The sequence below is a fragment of the Mugil cephalus genome, chromosome 12 (assembly GCF_022458985.1).
Source record: "Mugil cephalus isolate CIBA_MC_2020 chromosome 12, CIBA_Mcephalus_1.1, whole genome shotgun sequence".
NCBI lineage: Eukaryota > Metazoa > Chordata > Actinopteri > Mugiliformes > Mugilidae > Mugil > Mugil cephalus.
Genome location: NC_061781.1, coordinates 12,753,178 through 12,768,886, shown reverse-complemented (window position 1 = coordinate 12,768,886; position 15,709 = coordinate 12,753,178). Strand labels below are relative to the sequence as shown.

General features: G+C 43.9%; 2 protein-coding genes across 9 annotated transcripts in view; both read right to left on the bottom strand.

Moving 5' to 3' along the window:
- Positions 1-8,130, bottom strand: part of fmnl2a (formin-like 2a) — a 46,969-nt gene extending 38,839 nt beyond the window's left edge. For 2 of the 8 annotated variants that reach the window (XM_047601900.1, XM_047601904.1), the window contains exon 1: positions 7,212-8,120. In XM_047601900.1, coding sequence (XP_047457856.1) covers positions 7,212-7,325 — 114 coding nt within the window. In that variant the 5' untranslated portion in view covers positions 7,326-8,120. Of the gene's footprint in view, positions 1-7,211 lie in introns of all 8 variants that reach the window. The other 6 variants (XM_047601898.1, XM_047601901.1, XM_047601905.1 and 3 more) reach the window with 6 other exon arrangements.
- A 3,477-nt stretch (positions 8,131-11,607) lies between these two features.
- sumo3b (small ubiquitin like modifier 3b) lies at positions 11,608-15,009 on the bottom strand. The gene is made up of 4 exons (XM_047601910.1): positions 14,844-15,009; positions 14,149-14,277; positions 13,911-13,982; positions 11,608-12,599 (listed from the first exon to the last, which is right to left on the bottom strand). Exons 1-4 carry the CDS (start codon positions 14,862-14,864, stop codon positions 12,534-12,536), a joined length of 288 nt encoding a protein of 95 aa, XP_047457866.1. The 5' UTR covers positions 14,865-15,009; the 3' UTR covers positions 11,608-12,533.
- Positions 15,010-15,709: the final 700 nt, after the last annotated feature.

The following is a 15,709-nucleotide window of genomic DNA, read 5'->3' as shown; positions in this document are numbered from 1 at the left end:
GAAACATTATGGAGATGGTTTGGAGCAGCAGGACGTTGTCCAAATAAAACAAGAGATACACGAACACAGAGGCGTTCTGGCCAGACCAGATGTTGCGAGGTTGCGAAAGTGTCTGGACTGAGGTGGAGTCCATGTCCCAGCTCCACATCAGAATGAATCAGAAAAGTTGTTTATCTACAATGAAGAATAACAATTTGTAACAGACTCATTACAGCTGCAAGGGTGCAAAACAAAATGTTAGGTTGACCCACTCTGGATGTTTTCTCTAGAAATATATAGTCATTTATGTTCTTCAATAAACAGGTATTGGATTAGAACGCAGATGGAATAAGACAGATCCAAGCATAAATGCAGCCTGGGGTGTATGAGCACTAACGGCAAGCATGACATAACCATAAAAAAATAAATAAAAGAAAACTCAGCACATATCCTGAAAGCGTCTGTGTTGAAAAAGAAAAGCAGGGAGCTTTACGGGTGTTTGGAGATATCAAATTATGACAATCTAGCAGTACGCAGCTTTAACACCTTATTGACTCTACCCAGAGCTGGCATGACAGGACTGGTTCCTGCTTCAGCTGTGCTTCTGCAATAGTTCTGGCAGCCATGCCACCATTTCTGACAGAATGATGGCTACAGATAAAAAAAAAAACAACCCACAGACTTCCTTCACATCCAACACAATTATCCCTCGAACACTGATGAATTCATCACAGACAGCTGTTGCTTCTTCTAATGAGCACCATGAACACAGCAGTGTGTTTCCCCGGCATTCTGGTGAAGAAAGACTTGAATGGGAGGTTGAAAACACATGCTCACTGATCCCATCACTACATTTATGTCAACAACAAATGAGGATAATGGAGGCGAGCACTAATCACGTAGGCCGAGTTGAAGTACTTCAAGCAGAATGCACTGAAAGCAAAATGGAGCAAGCGTGACCAGCGTGACTCATGAGTGTGTTATCAAGTTTTCACTGACCTGACAAACTGACTTTGATCTGCTGCGTTATTACTTTACATCTTTAACACCTTTTAAACCAAACGGCACTTGGAAATAACGCATAAAGCTCCCGCTGTAATAAAAAAATAACAACTTTCTAGTGGAGTCAAGTCTCTTGCTTGGCTTTTGTGTTTGATGTGGTCATTTCCTTTAAATCCTGAAGCAAGTCATACTGGCTCTCTGCTCTGCTTTCATGTATGGGGTCCAGTGCAAGAAGCGCATCTTCTATCCAATAAAACCCAAAACAACAGACTGCTTTATTGTCTCCAAGTCCGACGGGGCCAATATCAATCTCTGGCAATGAGGACTGAAGTACATTCAAATGCATCAGGACCTCCCATTCTGCTCTGCAGATGTTAATTCTGGCAAGTCGTTACCCGACAAAACCTGCCTTTTGACTCTGGCAGCTTCAAAAGCAGCATATGTCTAAAGGAAACCCATTCAAGTGTAAAAGAAGCTCCAGAAGAAAAATCACTATGGTGAAGTCAACTTTTGAACCATTACAAAAAGAACTAAATAGCAGACTACAACTTACAGAACGGGATTTGCTAAAAACTTGGTCTGTTGGCACATGTGGAGCACCTCAAGGCTCCAAAAAAGAAGAATGACAACAATCTCAATGCCACACGATAAAGCTTACACCACAACATGTCACCTAATTTGTCACAATGACACAGACGCTGTGAGAGCTTCGCTCAACTTTGCTTCTGATAACATGAACGTCGACTAATTCTCGAGACTTCATAACAAAACTCCCACTCTTGTGCAGCCAGCGCTTTGGCCAAACAGTCTCACTTTACAGAGCAGCTGCCACCTTGGAGCCTGGACAGATCCCGACCATAATGCACTCCAATCCACAAAACTGTGACTCTGTCGCTCGCATTGTGTGAACCTTGGACTGGTTCTGCTGCACAACACAAAGGAGCAGACCGGCCTTTTTCCAGCCTACATCAGTGTGCACCTGCTCCTTGGCAAGAACTGCAGCAAAATTAAGACTCGATGATTTCAGCTTCACCTGTAAATTCAGGACACAAACCAAGGTCCAAATATCTTGTAAGATATTTCCAGAAAACCTGTCAAAGGTGCTTAGGGATACTCGGTAAGCCGGTATTGTCTTGGTTGGTGATCTAAGCAGCCTCTGCCACCCACGCAGCATTGCAGAAGCAAAATCCCCAAACGTGCTGATGTCAAATCTGAACTGAGAGCAACAATGCTGATTGAAGCCTAAGTGGCTTCAACTCAGCGGTGCCTTTACTCAGCCAAGAGACCTGTTCTCACATAATCAGCTGACCCTCCGCCAGTCAGGCAAGATGCCTCCGGGCTACGCTTCCAGGCTCTGAGCGGCACACCGTCTCTTGATGCCGCATCACCTCACGTCCCCTCTGAGATGCAGCAAAGGCCACAGCACTGGCTGTCGGCTCTTGTCGCTCCCCAAGCATTTCATGCTCAGCTCAGTTACAGCTAATTGGCGGGTGAGCATCCTAGGGATCGGACCCAGCAGAAATGCACATGCGCAAACATGTGTGTGTGCGTGCACGCGTGCATGTGGTGGCCTCTTGCAGCCGGCTGGGTCTGGGTCCAGTGCCAGGCTCCGTCTTGGGCTCGCAGCAGAATAAAGAGCAGCTCTGTTCCGTGGGCCCGATGCACGGGATCCAGCCACTGTTCACCCTCTGCGCCTCAGACAATACCCATTGTTCAGTTTTTTAATGAAGAAGAGTCGACATGGAAAAAAACTGAAAGGGTTAGCTTAGTCACTTCCTGGGTTCCATGTAGTGTGAGAGAAGGAATGTTAGTGTCCTGACGCAGTTCAACTCTAATTTGATTTAACATCGTCGAGCGAAGACATCACGCACAACTTGGACATACACTGATCAGGCATAACGTCCTAATATTGTGCCTCCAAAACCGACTCATCAGAAAATGCACATGGGCCTTCTGAGGGTGTTTTGTGGTATTTGGCAACAAATTGTTGTCAGTGGGTCCTATGGGTTGAGGGATGGGGCCTCTATGGATCGGGCTTGGTCCAGTGAATTTCACAGGTACCTGATCAGTTCAGATCTTGAAAATTCCGAGGCCGGGTCAACACCTTGTGCTGCTGTTCATGTTTTTTGAGTTGTTCCTAAACCATTGTGTGTCTGTGCCAGGCTGCATCCTGCTGCCATCAAGGAGTGTCATTGTTATGGGGTGGGGGTACCTGGTCTAGGTGGGTGGTACATGTCTAAGTAACATCCACACGAATGCCAGGTCCAAACATTTCCCAGCAGAACACTGAACTGTCAAGACGGGGTCAATGTTATTTCCTATTCTCCTGTTGGCGGTTATAATGTTGTGACCGATCCTTGAACTATGTCCCAATGAAGTTACAGAAAGCATTTATCTGGAGATGTACGAGGAATCTGGTTCTGAATGCTCGACTATGCTCACCAGCTGGTCACTAACCGTGTCTTGATAACAGACTAATCGCGAACCTACAAAACGTGCTGAACACGTTCACAGAGCTGAGGGGAACTGCAGACTCGCGTGGTGGCTTTCTGTACAGGTGTAAGTATGAGCAATACATCTTATATCACAAATATTTTCCATCCTCTGTTGCACATACACACCTTCATCCTGAAATTTTCAATCCAATTCTATTGATTTAATTATCGGTCAATAGCTCTGGGAAAGGTTTCAGCCTGAAAAAGTCTTAAGGTAAAAAGCACTCAGGACCCGTCAGCGTGACAAATTAGAGTTCAGGTGAGCATGAGGTCCCCTTGTGATCAATCTGAGGACTAGGTTTCAGATGAAGCACCTTCTCAGCACAAATAACGGCAGCCCGGAGGCGCTTCGGCAGCCTTTAAACAAAGCAGCTTAGACGTAATCTGGGCAGACTATTGAGAAGAGCAGCAGCGACAACAACAACAGCTAAGCCTATATTCAGCCATATGGCATTTAAACGAGTCACGGCTGCAAACTTCTCTGCCTCCCTCTGACAGTGGCCGTGACATTCAACCAACGCTGAAGCCCTGAGCTTCAAGAAGACGGTATCCCGGATGCGGGTGCAATTTGATTTGACGTCAGTTCTGTGGTTAGCTGAGGCGGGAGCTGAAGAGCAGACATGAAGCCCGAGCTACATTCCTGCTACACAGAGTCATTTTCCTTTGGTTCCGCGTGAAGCATATAGACAGACAAATACTGCACATGTGAGTCAGAGAGATTGCAGTCATTCAACATGCTTCCAGACATTTTGCACTTATTGGTAAAGAGACAAAAATTCCACTTTGACGCACTTCTCGTGCCTTGATGACTGATTGGGGAGAGAGTGCATAGTAAGTTGATTAACCAGCATGTTGATATGACCGGCCACAAAGTCATTTTAATTGGCTAACAACAATGTGCTGAGCAGAACATAGAGAGGGCTAGCTCATAATCATGTGCAACCCATCTGCAGGAGACTTATGTCACCAACCCTGGGGCCAACAGAAATGCTTCCCAGAGACATTTTACTCCGGAGGCTGCATGAGACATGAAAAGCAGAGCGCAGGCCTTAGAACTGCAAATCACTTATTAAAATAAGAGCCTGTTTACGGACGCCTGTTCCCTTCAGAACTTTAAACAATGAATATTTGGGTTTTATCTCCTCCAGGCTCGATGGCCAAGGTCACATGCAGATCAGCCACTCCTCTCATGGCACCGGCCTTACATGACAATTAGCCCGAGTCTATTTCAAAGATCAAGCCTCGGCTGCAGGGAATCGAGAGCCAGGAACTTCAATGGGAGCTTTTCATTTAGTAGGAACTGCAGACTCAGCTGGCAGCAAACCACTGGTGCGCACAAACACAAAACCCTTTCCACGGAAGGTGGGTTAAAATTTAACTCTAAACAAGCATCAAAGGGGAAGACGGTTAAAATTAGATGTGTGACAAGGTGCGTAAAGTTGACACAAACTGTAAATGGTTCTGAAGCACGTAGATATTGTTTTGTTTCCTTTTTAAATATTTTGAACTGCTAAACAGAACAAAGCTACATCCTTCGCTGGGTTTAGCGGTTTGTTCTTGACGCTTGGAACGGCGCGAAACAATCCCCGCTCAAGGTTCACTAACCGGTCTTGTGATAAAGTCAGTGCAAAGCGCCCGGAGCTGGCCCTGGAGCTTTTGACATTCTGTGGATGGCTCCAGTGAAAAGAAACCAATTCATATACAGCGTGATATTGTAAACTCATAAAGATTCTTACTGTAGAGGCTATGTTTACTGTATGTGTACGGTTACACACACGCAGCATGTGCTCTTGCCGAGATGATTCGAGTCATGGGTCAACATTTGAAAGGAGGCTTTTCACATCACACAGCATGAAAATTGAAACACCGCTTGTCCCCGAGAAGGAATTCAGGTGACTGCTTGGTTGCATGGAGCACGAACCTTTGAGTCCCAACTGGTGATCGAAATCGATTAGTAAATAGCCCTGCTGCCGTTCTTTGACCACTGAGAATATGCAGAAGAAAGACAATAGTTTTAGTCCGGGAAATGATTAATGATTTATGGTTGATCTGCAGCCAAGTGCCTTATTAGCACTGGATGCAAAGAAGAGAAAAAAGCAGAGGCGCCATCCTAGTCATCTGCTGCTCGAACCGAAGCAAGGGCATCAGATTCGCACAGTGCCACTCGATGCAACCAAGTGTCATCGGCCACAGCTGAGACGCATTAGGTCTTAAATGGTTGTAAATAACACTAAATGCTGTGATTATAGCGCTAAATTCTTCTAATGCTGGAGGGCTCCTATGCCGCCAAGAGCTGAGGCATCATGCTGGCAGCAGGGAGGAGGAGGAGGGGGGGGAGAGGGAGGGAGGGAGGGAGCGAGGGAGTTCCTGACATGCTATCAGGATCGGCTTTTCTGACAGCCGGTCCAGGAAATCCTCCATTAAGACAGGTAGTTTTTTTTTGTTTGTTTTTTTTTCAGGAGAGCATATAATGAGGATTAGTTTCGGAGGCTAAATTTGACGCATCGTGATAATTTTCTCATTTATAATCGCACATGTGACACTCCCGATGCTCAAACAAAACAAAAAAAAATAGGAAGTAGGTGACTTTAACAGCAGATGTGATTAAGGAGGAGGCCTAAATCCCTGAGCGCTGTGACGTCAAACCTCTATTACCCCCAAAGTCTGCAGCCTCCGACGCTGAACGGGATTCATCTCAGTCTGACAAGCAGCAATCACACCCCAACGCAGCACGGCGGCAACACAAGTGATTTGGCTTCCACGTAAACCTGATCCGATTTTTAGGACAGGCTCAAAGATCTGTGCCACCAACGTTAATATTGGAAAATAAAACTTTGCAACAGGACCCTTTTTCCTCCCAGACATGCTGGCTTCCTCAAGTAATATTCCTCCTCCTCCTCCTCCTCCTGAGCAGCTAATGTGTGAGAGAGGCCAGGCGACAATCACGTTTGACCCACATTTTGCCAGCTCTCAAATTTCACCTTCCTCTGTGCAAAGTCTTTATTCACTGACTGGGCAGCGGCACACTGGAAAGCAAAGGGCCGTTTCGTTCATTCACATCCACGGCTTCGATATTTTACGCGTAAGAGCTCACGAGAAGGTGGCGAATGACACTCGCAGAAGTGATGAAAGTTGTGTGCGGCCAAAGAAAACTTTGCTGCAGATATCTGCTGTCGTCTTTCGGATCTCGGAGAGCAAACGTTCAGACGCCGTAATGCGGCCGCTGACAGATCTGTTGACCCTTTATGATGTGACACACGTCTCAGAGGACATGGCATGGCCGGGCACTTAAAGACTTCAATGTGAGCCAGCGTCTGGACTCGTGAAGTGGTTAAAAGCAGGCAGGAAAAGCAATAAGACCTCAGGTGCCTCGTGGGTCCGCACTTTGAAATTTACAGAAGCTGTGAGGCTGCTGCGTGACAACACAAATCTTGAATTTAGGGTCCTGGGAGCCTACATGTGAAGTGGGATCTATTGCAGTGTAAAAAGTTTAGGGCTTGTTTTTAGTGAGGGGGAACACTAAAATATGATGTCAGAGAAACACTTCTGACACTTTTTTCTTTCTTTTTTTTTGTACTCCAAATACCCCCCTTTTCCTAACAACAAAGGAAAGACCAGGCATGCTGGACAAACAGAGGTCCAACCTACACACAGCTGTCCCGTCCCAGGACACTGAAGCATGGAGGGAACAAAGAGAAGACAGATGACTTTTTTTCTTTCTTTTTTTTTTCTTACCAAAACGATTGCAAATCTCTCCTCCAGCTCACTTTGCTCCGGCATGGGCAGTTTCAGGGGCATGTTGTGTCCCCTGAAGTCAGGGTGATGGTCCATGCTCCCAGCGTTCCCCATGTTTCCTCTCTCTGATCAGGGACCACAACTTTTTTTTTCCCCCTCTCTTACCACCTTCTCGTCCACTTGAGCAAAATCTCGGCACGGTTAAAAAGAAAAAAAGAAAAAAGAAGTGGTAAATATCCGCACGCCCTTTTGGTTTTCTGACTCGGATCCTTAGAGGTTATGTTTGTTTGTTTTTTTTTTAGTTATCCAGGTCACTTCTTAAACACACGTGAGGGAAGCAGCGGCAGCGCAACGCGACGGGTCCGAGCTGCGGCGGTGGCGGCGGGGGAGTCCCTGCTGAGACATTTCCACGATGGGAGACGGGAGAAAGCTGCGAAGCGTGACTCGATCCACTCGGACCTTCCTTCGCTGTTATCCGTATCTTGCACAATTTCGGCTCCACTCCCAGCCGGTAGTAATGACGACGGGCATGATTCACGCTTGTTGCAATCCCCCGTCTGTTAATAGTGAGTGAGTGAGTGAGTGAGTGAGGAGCTGCCTTTCCTAATCCCTCCACTGCTGACCAGACCACTGCTAGTTAAGGAGGAGGGGGTCCGCGCACACACACACACACACACACACACTCTCATCCCTCTCCACAATGAGTTCTTTCAGGGGGCAAGCCTCCCACTTCTCTTTCTTCTTCTTCTTCGTCTTCTTCTTGGGGCGTAGCTCCCAAAGCCGTAGCTAAGGAGATGATATTTTTTTTCGGCGTTGCATTGTGGTACTTTGAGTCCGCTTTTTGGGAGGCAAAACAAACTTGCGTCCATGGCGACCCCCACCCCCTACCTTTCAGCCCTTCAAGGGGCCCCCGCAAAGGCATGGGTCCCCCCCTCCCCTCCCTCATACAATTGAGGGGCGATTACAGGGGCTGTATGAAGTGAATGAATTATATCCTCTGTGTAGCCCCCCCACCCCACCCGTGTTTTTGCACATGTAGTGATGAAAATGTTTCTCCGTGGAGCTAGTTTGATGCGTGTGCAAGCTTATTTGTTATATAATAATGAGAAGAATCCTGTCATTCTTAAAAATCCTGTTTCCTAAATAAATCAGTAGCTTTGGTTGCAAATTTCTTGTTATGTCACCGTTCAATTGATGTTTGCAACATATATAAAAAATAATTCTAGGCTAGTAAAGTTTTTTAACGCTTCTCTGTGCTGTGGAAAATATGTAATTGTGTCAAATATCACTTTTGAGGCTAAACAATCTTCACATGTATGTGCATATTTATTTGCACATGTGCAAATCTTGTATACATATATTTTCCTTTACTATTATTATCATCATTATTATTTTTTACTTTATTATTCTATTGTTTTGTTTGTTTGTTTGTTTGTTTGTTTAACTGCTACCTTTTTTTTCTTTTTTTACTAGAGTTTTTTTTTATGCACAACTGAGCCTCTGTGACCAAACACTTTCCCCTGTGGATCAATAACGTCTAAGTAAGACTAAGTCTAAGTAACAATAGTATCAAGTCACAGCCTATAACTTTGCATACCAATCATTGCATCACCAGGAGGTGCAGTCATGATGAAATATCAGTGTCATTTGTGATGACGTGATGATGTTAAATTGCCCCATATGCACATCCAGCAGCAGACACTGTGTGATGGCCAGCCATGCTAGCTTGCTTTAAGATCTGGGCTGCCAGCGTATCATGAGAAAGATGTTCTGTCTCTTAATCTTAAACGAATGCTCTGTTCCACCTTCATTTACTTTGACCCAGTAACATATAAACCGATTCTTACATCAGCAATCGTATAAGCGCTACCTTTATGCAAGTTGCGTAGATATACTCCGTTTATTTTTGGCATGAGATTGAGGCCGAGGCTTAGAGAGGTTGTAACAAATGTTTTACAGGTCATTCAGTGGTAAGAAAACACACCCACACACACTCACAACCCGCAGTCGTATGGTCGAGGTTATCTCAGACTGAACAGCACAATATTTTCCAAAATAGCCCGTTGAACGAGCACACAAAGGCATCACAAACAGGAAACAGGCTGAACGGCCGTGTGGCTAAAAACATCATCCAAGGACGATATTTCCTCTTATTTACTGTATCATTTTAACAGAGCACATTTTGAGCTCCCGTGTCAGGAAACGCACAAGTATTGACAACGGTTAAATGGCCGCTCTAGGTGGCCCGCCAACTTGCACAACACCCTGAACGTGGCCCGCTGCGACGCAGATCTCAACTCGCACTCAAACCACTTAAACTTTTATTGGAGGCTCCTAGCACACACACACGACGCAATAACACGAAAGGTTTGGGGCACAAATTAACCCTGTCACATGACGCTCAGCTGACCGGATGTTTCAAATGTCAGTTCCGCAGAATCGTTTTATTCACTTGATGAAATTATTAGATCACAGAATCATTGAATTATATGTACTAGAAAATAATGAGCCGAAGCAAGTGTATCGGTTTTGTCAGTGTTGTTGTCAAGTATTTATTGCTTTCATTTGCCCAATGTGTTCAGCTGATGAGCTGTTGTTGTTAATGCTGCTTTTCTTGTCTCATTCATTTATCTCTCCTTCGAAAAGAAAAAATGATTCTGTTCCAGACTGCTCTGGAGAATCAACCGAAAATCTCTTAAGCAATGTTTATACCCTTTATAATTTTATTCTTAAAGATCAGTGTATAATAACTGTATAATCCCAAACACAGTAAATGCTCCAGTGATCTCCGACATGTGTTGCAATGAAATCTGATCTGCTCAGGGTGGGGACCTCATTACGCACACAGGGGTGACATCAGCATACAGAACTCTGGAGATAATCCAGAGGTTTCTCCAGATGCACAGTGGTTTCATTCAGCCTGCTGGACCGATGCAGCAGGGGAGGGTGTCACATCTGAGGTTAGCTCGCCGGACACACAGCTGACTGACCTCATACCATCATTACGTCTTCCATGTTAAGTTGATTTGCTCCGTTTGGGGCCTCCTCCCACTGTGTTGTGCACCAAATCCACTGTGCAAATACATGCACGTCCACTATTTTATTTACTCGGATGACGCCTCTGATGCTGGTCTTCTTTCAGAGTTCATAATCGGGGTGTTGTGGAATAATTAAAAGCTCAACATTTACAAATAATAAAAAAAAGTCAGTAAATTTCTTCCGTGTTTTGTTGTGTAGTAATCTGACTCGGCATAGATCGGTTCAGAGACATTCACCCCCTTTAAAGCCAGTATGATAAGAAATACCCACATTTTGATGCATCGGTCATCTTTAAGACAGTCCCTTAAGTTCAAGTAACTGGCCTCTATGAATTAAAACTGTGCTTTAGTAACACACATATACATAAAATGCTGTTACATTCTCTCGTGAGCCGTTTTCAACATTTAAGGCCGCTACGAGCCATGTTTCTCTCATCCAGAGATTTTAAGTTTTATAGCTTGTGTTATTCATTGATGACATAACCCTACGAAGTTAATAAACTGACACACACTCGACAAAAACACAGGGAATGAATGTGGGATTCACCGGGGAACTCAATTTTTTGTTATGTACAAGGACGATAATGCAATTTGTCACTAAAATACATTTTTCTTATTTTAATCAATTTCACCAAACACAACTTAGTCATGTTCGTCCATGAGGCTGCATTTAACACCAACAGGAACTTGCTTGAATGTATGGGTGGGGGGGCGAGGGGGCACCTTGCAGCTGCATTTCTGACAGATCTGGGGAAACACGACTGGCTTCAAATATCCCCTCTCGGAAATCTAAAATGCTAAAGAGGTGCCAAAAGTAAAAGCAGCACAATCGGACCTCTATGCAAGGAGCCTCGCTGGAGTTCACTTGGCCGCTTGGTTTAGTAACATCTGTGAAATCAAATTCTCTTAAGCAAGAGGAGCCCGATGAAGTTATTGTCTTCATAAGGCCGGAATCGAGCAACAGACACGTCTTTGTGTTTTAATGTAAAAGCTGGAGGATTCAGCGGCTGGAGTGGCATCGCAGATTGAGTAGAGAAAGTGATTTCCTTTACATTTTCAGAATAATGGTGCCCTCTAATGTGTGTTAAGTAAATTGCCCGTCTGGAACAGACTTTGGAGTACAAGCCCTTTTCAAAGGAGACACTTTAGACTTTACATCTGGAACCAGTGACTTTTTTATGTTACGTAAACTAGTGGACACTATTTTCATTTGTTCGTGAAATGAAAAACCACAGATGCAACCACCATCCAGGTTGGGACTGAGGCTCAGAGGCCTTTTAATGTCAACACCCAAGATGTAAATATTTTTCCACTGCTGTGTCAAAGCACTTTACCCACAAACGGAAGCTTACTTGTGATTAAAGAGGCTGAGTATCAAACTATATTTATTGTATACAGTATAGGGACAACAACAAAAAAAAATATACAAATTAAAGAAACTGGAATATCTGCCAATGTCACCGTGCAGTTTCAAGATGCTTTAAAATGCAGGTCGACATTCTTATAAAACAAAAGAAAAAAAGAAAATCTACCAACACACAAGCATCAAAGTAAATGTTGATAATGTTTGGATAGACTTTGTACAAACTTACTGAACTGGCAACACAGTATGCAGGACTCTGTATGTTTTAAAAGGTCCTGAAAAGATGTAAAGAAGTGATTTACAAAAGAAGAGAACCGCTCTCTCCACTAAGTTACAGTGACCCTTACATACATCTCCATTTAGCACTTTTGGTCCACAAACACAGTCATACTTTATTTAGCAACATTTTAAATCTGCTTTGTGGTCGACAGTGTCTATTTGTCTTTCCCATATGTGGACATCTTAGCACTGGCTCCAATCCAGCAGTGTTCCTTATATAATCCTAAAGAGTACATGAATTAAAATAGATACGCTTAACCTGAATTTGAATACTTACAATGATCTGGAAAAAAAACAAAATGGCACTCAGCTTATGATTCATGAGACATGCAGGAGGTCTTCTCAACATCACAGGACCGCAGTAATAATAATAATAATAATAAGCCATATCTGATCTGAGATGTGTCCCTGCCTTGGACAATTTCAAATCATCCATTTACGTTATTAAAACATGTTTTAAAAAAAATGCATCTCAAAGTCAGCATTTACTCCCCCCGCCCCATGGAAAAAAAGAAAAAAAAAATGTGTGATGTGTGAATAGTCTGACATTTAGCCAAGCACAGTGGAAAATGAAGTAAAAACTGAAATAAACAAATACAACATGGGGGAAAAATGGTGTTAATCCCAGAGTCCAAATCACATTTAAGAATAGACTCCTCCAGTCTGTTGCTGAAATACATCAATAGTGTCCTCGTCCTCCATCTCCAGCTGAAACGAAAACATTTACACATTAGTCATACAACAAAGAACTGCAGTGCAATATAGAATTTATTCAGCCTTGTAGTTAAATCATGATTAACTCAATGACAAACCTAACACCATGTTATATTTATTCCCTTTACATATGTATACTGAATACACGAATGTTAAGCTGAACATAAATTACTTTTATGGCATTAAGATGCAACAAGGAATTGTGTCACCAGACAGCCCAAATATTTGATTTACAATCAGGTAAAAGTGCAAGAAAAATAAATAAGTGCCCTGTGGTCACTACAGAGGCCAGCGCTCCTATAGCTGAGGTGAGTAACAACGTTTTAGCAGAGGAGTGGAACAAACACGCATGTGGCGGACTCTGAAATAAAGGCAAAGGAACTTCCATTATCTAGTCAGACCAAAATCCTCTTGCATAACGTTAATTTTGTATCTTGTGTCACACCATGCATCACAACCAGTTTACCGAAGTAGGACAAAATTCAGGTTAAAAACAACAGTGTCCAGATGTGAAAGCCCAAATTGCATACTCCGCATAAAATGGGCACAAACTTATTTTTCCTAAACTGAATACTGTAGTGAGCGCGTCCTGACATTTGGTCAACATCTAAACACTTTCTATGATAAAACAGGCTGAATTGTAGCCACATTTCTGTGAATATCAGGTAGCAGACGTAAAAACCAGGAATGAAACACACAACATACCGGTTGCTTCTGTGCTACAACGGATGTGTGTATCAATTTCAACAAGTTTCTAATTATCTATTGACTAATGGTCAATTTAAAACCATGATCACAAACAGGTCTCACCTATAACTATTATAACCGTCTTCTGCTGTCGTTCGATTTGGCATCAATCAACACTGAATGAATGAACTACCTCATCAAATGAAAACAACGAGGGCACAAACATTAAAAGACGTCACGTCGAATGTGTCGAGGCTGAACATTTCAAATCACACTATGCACAGTCAGCTATAACGTACCATTAACTTCGAATATATCATTTGTCTAATATGGCCTAAAAATGTCTGGGGGCCCTGCCACATTGAATGATGTCAGAGTTTCTTGGCAAAAGCCGAGTTGCTTAAAATTAGACCAGTTTGATTGTTTTGATTAAATGCAACATTGAGGCTGCCAGGCCGCGTCTAATTACCTGGTACTTTGTGTTCTAGCATAGAGCAGTTTATTTCGGTAAAGTGAAAGCACACATGACTGATTTCTGCCAAACACAAATGTGCTTTTGTCCAAACAGGGCAGCACTAAACAGGCTTTTAGTACAGCATGATACATTGTGTTACCGACCTGTGCAGGTGTGTCTGTTTCATTAATGGGCTGTCCATCAAACCTAAACCGTATCTGACGAATCGACAAGCCCTGTGAAAGACAGAAGAGAAGAGGAAAAATAGCATCTTATTAAGATTCTTCACACATGCAGTCATTATTATAACAACACAACAGCTGAAATAAAACCTCCCCTTATTGTCTGGGATGAGATCAGAAGTCACCAGAGGAATGAGAACATCTCTCGGGAGGAACTTACCTGTCTTTCGCAGTATGCCTTCATTAGTTTGCTGAGCGGAGTGTGCCTTTTGATTTTGAACTGTACCACCGACCCATCCTGACCGGCCACCTTCAGGTTGATGTGGTCGTTCTCCGTCTTCACTCCTTCCTGCAACAAAAGGCGTCATGAGCAGAAGCGGCAACACGCCGGCGCCCGGCAGCACAACAATAGTCAGCTAAACGCGACAACAGCTCACTTAGGTCAGACAACCGCATTTGTTAAGACCAGGGCCATCCTGGTTGCGGGCTTAATGGTCCACCACGCCGCGCACATCCCACACTCCTCCTTTAGCATAGCTAGCTAGTCCACACTGAAACTGGCGCAGAAAACCACAATGGCGCAAATGATAGGAAAGACACAAACCATTCATTTCACTGACAATCTTTGGCACGGGAGCCCCTAAAACATAGTTCAAGTGCACGGTAAACCAAGCGAGCGTTACGAGCGGATATTAGTCACAGTGAAACACCACACACACTAAATTGTGCGCTTAGAGCCACCATATCCGCAAATTGGCCAACCTTTGTTTTCTCCGTCTACCCGCTCAAATGAGGGAACTGTAGCCTGGCAGCAGGGCTAGCTTAGCACAACATGCTAACTTGCCTCAGCCACCACCGACACCTTTTGTAGGTGAGCACGAAAGGCGCGTTCCCTCGAGGAGGTACCGTACTGACCTTCGGCTTTTCTTCGGACATTCTGCTATTTTTCTCCGGCGTTCACGAACAACGAGGAGTCAGACTGGTGGTGGATGAAGCGGGTCTTCTTCTTCTTCAGCTCGGCTCCTCCGGCTCTTTCCTCTGGAGCAGGAGCGCGCACTGAAATTTAAAATGTAATTCGACCAAAGAGGTCACGTGTTCCACTTTTTTTTTCTCTCGGGTCCGCGGACACGTGCGCGCGGATGATAATTTGCGCGCTCCCGCGAGATAGTTTGAAACAAAAGGGCCAAGTTAGTTCAGGGCCTGGGGCCCTCAAGAGCTTTGAAAGGCACCGAAAGCCGTGGAAGTCAGAGACATCACCCTCCCTCTCTTTTCTCTCAACACCTAGTAACTGAGTCATTTCAAAACATTTTGGAACAATGTGCACTGTTAACAAAATGACAAGATAACCTAAAATCATTGAAAAGCTGGGCCAGTAAGCCCAGTAATGGTATATTGAGGAAGTGAAATGTAGGCCTCATTGGTCACCTCTTACTCAATATGTCCCTGATTTAGGAAAGGTTCAGAGAGTTCAAGCCAGGTTCAAATCCATAAACCAAAGTGCCTGTGAGCAAGGTACCCAACCCTAGAGCTCTGTTTCTGCTGCTACTCACGGCTCTGAGCGTGAACGTGTGTACAAATGATGGGAAAAATTCAAAGGTCAGATTTATGAAACACAGGGACAATAAAGTGAAAGAATAAAAGTAGTCGTATTTGTTTAAAGTCCTGTACATGTTGTTGGTTTGTCTGCTTTGTCAGTGGGTGGAAGTTGTAAATTTAGAAACAGATTATAAATTATAAGCAAGTGTAATATTAAATGAAGTCACAGCAAAAACAAAATCGTG